The sequence below is a fragment of the Eschrichtius robustus genome, chromosome 16, assembly GCF_028021215.1.
Source record: "Eschrichtius robustus isolate mEscRob2 chromosome 16, mEscRob2.pri, whole genome shotgun sequence".
NCBI lineage: Eukaryota > Metazoa > Chordata > Mammalia > Artiodactyla > Eschrichtiidae > Eschrichtius > Eschrichtius robustus.
Window position 1 is genome coordinate 91,505,290 of NC_090839.1, and position 4,224 is coordinate 91,509,513.

General features: G+C 65.5%; 1 protein-coding gene across 2 annotated transcripts; it reads left to right on the top strand.

Moving 5' to 3' along the window:
* The first annotated feature begins 307 nt into the window (after positions 1–307).
* GRIFIN (galectin-related inter-fiber protein) lies at positions 308–2,370 on the top strand. 2 transcript variants are annotated; one of them, XM_068524414.1, is made up of 5 exons: positions 308–508; positions 1,041–1,120; positions 1,217–1,376; positions 1,899–2,065; positions 2,211–2,370. In XM_068524414.1, exons 1-5 carry the CDS (start codon positions 485–487, stop codon positions 2,224–2,226), a joined length of 447 nt encoding a protein of 148 aa, XP_068380515.1. In that variant the 5' UTR covers positions 308–484; the 3' UTR covers positions 2,227–2,370. The 2 variants fall into 2 exon arrangements, with proteins under 2 accessions (XP_068380515.1, XP_068380514.1); XM_068524413.1 differs by lacking the exon at positions 308–508 and adding an exon at positions 617–796.
* Positions 2,371–4,224: the final 1,854 nt, after the last annotated feature.

A 4,224-nucleotide genomic window follows, 5' to 3' on the forward strand; every position in this document is an offset into this window, starting at 1 on the left:
CCGCCCTGGCTCCTCTCTGGGTCGGCTCCCCAGACAGTCCAGCCAAGGGGCCCCCACGGCTGCCCCAAAGCCTGGGGAGACTCTGCCTGTCTCCGCTACGCGCTCCCCGAGGGCCCCAGCCTGGCCCCCTCCCCCGCGCCGGGGCCCAGGAGCCAGGCCCGGAGGGGAGAGGGGCTGTGGGAACGGCCCTCCCCCATCTTGTCCACCCGCCAGCGTCCTGGAATGCGCTGACCGCAGCGGCCCAGCCTAATCCCAGCTCTGCCCCTTGGGGCCAGCTGAGCCTCCAGAGCAGGGCAGCAGGGGGAGGCTGGGCTGCGCTGGGCCGGGGGCACGGGCTGGAGGCACCAGGTGGTCCGACGGCCCCGAAGGCCGGGCAGGCTTGGCAGGCCTCCCCCCGCCCCTCCTCGCTTGACCACACGGGAGGGTGTGGGTCCCTGAGATCCTGGAGGCAGGGGGCTGCCTCGGCCACGCGCTTGCCGCAAGAATGGGGGAGAAGCTGCTTTCCCAGGTGCCTGAAGGATCCTATGAAGTGAGGTGAACTTTGAGAGGCAGACAGGCCCCCGAGGCAACGGGGGTGGGGAGGGGCCCGGCGGGCCACCCTGTACCTGGAGCTTGAATGGAGGACCTGCTGGTGGGGGAGGGCGAGAGGCTGAGGATGGAGGGGGGGGCAGGGAAAGGCACAGTGACCTCATCAGCCACCCCTGGGGTGCGGCTCCCGAGCCCCCGCCCAGCCCAGCCCGCCTATATCCCCAGGCTTGCGCTGCTCCCGGCAGAAGCTGGAGAGATGGCACTGCAGGTGGGTGAGACCTGGACTTGGGGAGAAGGGAGCCGGGCCAGCGGGGAGGGTCCCCCAGTCAGCTGTGCTCCTCCCCCACAGAGCTGCCCTCCCATGAGACCCCCAGGCTGAGAGGGAATGCTGCTCAGAGGGCCAGGGTCCCGCGGCGAAGCGCGTGCACTGTGGGGGACTCCTGGGCGAGTGCGGAACCGGAGGGGGAGGAGGCCACAGACACAGGGCCCTCTGTCCCCTCTGTTGCCTGCAGTTTGAAGCCTTCTATGCGGGGGGCCTGGCCCCGGGCTGGAACCTGCTAGTCCAGGGACACTCTGACTCTGGAGAGGACAAGTAAGGGACATCGCCCTCCCCAGCGTCCCCTCCTCAGCCTTGGGTGGGTGACTGCCCAGCTGTCTGCTGCTCTCACGAACCTCATGATGCCCGCAGGTTTGAGATCAACTTCCTGTCTGAGACGGGGGACATCGTCTTCCACATCAAGCCCCGGTTCTCCAGCGCCACCATCGTGGCCAACACCTTCCAGGGCGGCCACTGGGGCCAGGAGGAGGTGTCCAATGTCTTCCCACTGGTGCTCGGGGAGCCCTTTGAGGTGACGGGAGTGGGGCGAGGCCCTTGGGAGGCAGGGGAGCCCATGGGGTGGGGTGGGCGAGGCCCTTGGGGGAGGGGGAGGGAGGCGGGGGTCGGGTGCCTGTGGACACATCAGGGCCACCTGCTGCTTTGTGGGAAGGATGCTGTGTAGGTAGCATCTAGGGCTCCCTGTATCCCTGGCTTCCAGCAGCACTGCTGGCCCCACCGGGAGCCCCTGGGGGAGGGGGCTCATTAGAGACGCTTACGGGTAAAAGGGCCAGTGCAGGACTCTCACTGCTGGGTCTGGGGGGTGCAACAGGATGCCCACCCCCTGGCCGCCAGCCACCCCTCTGAGGAGAGAGGAAGGGACTCCCAGCTGGGGGCTCAGAGCTCCCGTGGGGCGGGCCTGCATGACGGGGGTCCCACGTGCTGAGGGAACCCTGGGCCCCCCGGCTGTGCTTCCTGGACTCAGAGCTCTTGGAGCTCAACGCAGGAGCAGGACGCAGGCCCAGTGGGCCGTGGGTCACTGGCCTCCCGCCCACAGATGGAGGTCAGCTCAGATGCGGAGCACTTCCATGTCCACGCCCAGGAGCACAAGGTGCTGCAGTTCTCCCACCGCCACAGGCCACTGGCCGCCATCACCCGGGTGCAGGTGCTGAGTGACCACCGCCTGGCCCAGGTGGAGCTGGCCAGGAGAGGCCTGAGCTGGGGGTAATGTTCCCGCCCCCCCCACAGAGCATCTTTATCCCGGGACCCCACTGGCCTGGGAGGGGGCTGTGGGCTTGCCCTGTCCCCATCTGCTGAGTCTGTGCAGGGGTGGGGCTGGAGCTGAGGCGGGTGTCTTGGATGCTTGCAGGGACGTGGGCTACTGAGCTGTGTCTGAAGTCCCAGGATCGAGCCTTGGCTATTGGCCATCCCATGTCCAGTGAAACCCACGCTGGGGAAGCTGCGGGGAGGGCCCTGTGGTTCTGGGCCCCCCATTCCAGCTCCACCTTCAATAAAATTTAAGCAGGCTGCAGGAGCTTGGCTACTTGGAGAGGGGGATGGGCTGGGGTGGGGTGGGGCCATTCGAAGCAGCCCTGGACACCCTCCCCAGGGCTAGGGGTCAGGGGTCCCTGAGACCTATGTCCTGGGGGTGGTCCAGCCCCTTACCTCACCCCCAGGACATTGAGGGTCTGGGGGGCGGTGCTGGGATGGACACAGGCTTGTGGGGAGGCCCCCATCTGGGGGTGGGGAGTGGTGATGAGATCCGAGGAGGGGAGGGCTCCTGGCCATGGGCCAGAAGGTCCCAGCTGGTCCTCACCCAGGACACTCACACCCTCCGGCTCCGCCCTCAGCCCCCAGCCCAGGACAGTCTACTGAGAGGTCCCAAAGCTTCCTCTTTGCCCTACTTCCCGTAGGGTGGACGGAAGGGTCCCTCCTGCAAGTCCTGTGCCTGCCCCCTTCTGTGCGCGTGGTGGGGGAGGAGGGAGCCCTGGAGAGTGAGCACAGCTGGCTTCCGAGCCCCTGGCTTCCGAGCCCAGCTCACCCATCCATCTGTCTGTCCATCTCAATTAAAATGGTGACGTCACAGTTTAGGATGAGGCTTAGCCGGTGTTCACCCTTTACAAGTGAATTATTTAAAGAAAAGTCGCAGGTCAGTGATATCACAGACAGGAGGGTGGGGTGTAGAACCGGCTGTCCGGGTCTGAGTTGCAGCTCTGCTGCCCCGATGTGCGACCTTGGCCAAGTTCCTGAACTGCTGGGCACGAAGAGAGCCCTTAAGTCATCGGGAATGGTGAGCCTCCACGAGCTGATTCAGGAGAAGCACGAGAGACATGGCTGGCACGCGTCATGACATCACCTGCTGTGGAATTCCTGGCAGGACACAGATCTGCCCCAAGCATCTTGCCCGCTAAGGTTTACAGCTGGGGAAACTGGGGCTGGGTCGGGGAAGAAGTCAGCAGCAGGGTGGGGCCCACAGAGGGGAGGGCCCAGCGACCCAGTGCCCTCTGGAGCTGAGGAGCCATCCAGGGTGGGCGGCAGCTGAGCAGGGCAGAGGGGAGCCGGCGGTGCCCCCGCCCCCAGGTGAGACAATGGTGGCCCCAGACTCCAGCAGTGCGGCTTCCTTCCTGTCTCCGCTCACTTCCCGGTCTGTGTCCGTGGCCCAGCTGGCCCAGGAGCCCCTTCCCGCCCCCTCCTGCAGGAGGCCTGGCCTTTTGTGTCAGCCGGGAGGGGCTGGGGGCTGGTGGGCTGGTGGATGGGTAGCCAGCCAGGCCCTGGGAAGGACTGGGGTGGCAGGGAAGGGGCGAGGCTTCTCCTGCTCCTGGGGACTCCGAGGCCACCGACGGGGCTTCCCTGCTCGTGGTGCAGGCCCCCTGCTCTGCGACCTGAGCTGGCTGCGCACCCTCTCCGGGCCCGGTCTCCCTGCAGACACAAGGCTCCCCTCCTGGTGAAACTCTGCCTCCCCAGTAGCAATGCAAGGTGGGAGGCGGGGAAGGACAGAATACGCCAGGTTTTATCTTCTTCAGTTTGGGGCGTCTGCTGCTGAGCCTGGGGACAGCCTGGGCTCAGAGGCAGACACACTGACTCCGAATTTTGCTGGGCTCCACCCAAGGGCCAGGTCAGCACCATCTCCCAAGAACTTGGCCAGGTATGGAGAGCCACGCTTCTTTTACAGATGTGAAACAGGCTTAGAGAGGTTAAGTGACTTGCCTAGGGTTGCTCAGCAGATGAGGGATGGAGCTCAAATATCCAGATCTGACAGGCTTCAAGCGCGCGTGCGCGCGCGCGCGCACACACACACACACACACACACACACACACACACACACACACACACACACACACACACACACACACACACACACACACACACACACACACACACA

Coding starts and splice junctions, on each gene's coding strand:
- GRIFIN (XM_068524413.1), top strand. CDS start 617: ATGGAGGACCTGCTGGTGGGGGAGGGCGAGAGGCTGAGGATGGAGGGG. Junction 797..1,040: donor CTGGAGAGATGGCACTGCAG/GTGGGTGAGACC, acceptor TGTTGCCTGCAG/TTTGAAGCCTTCTATGCGGG. Junction 1,377..1,898: donor TGCTCGGGGAGCCCTTTGAG/GTGACGGGAGTG, acceptor TCCCGCCCACAG/ATGGAGGTCAGCTCAGATGC.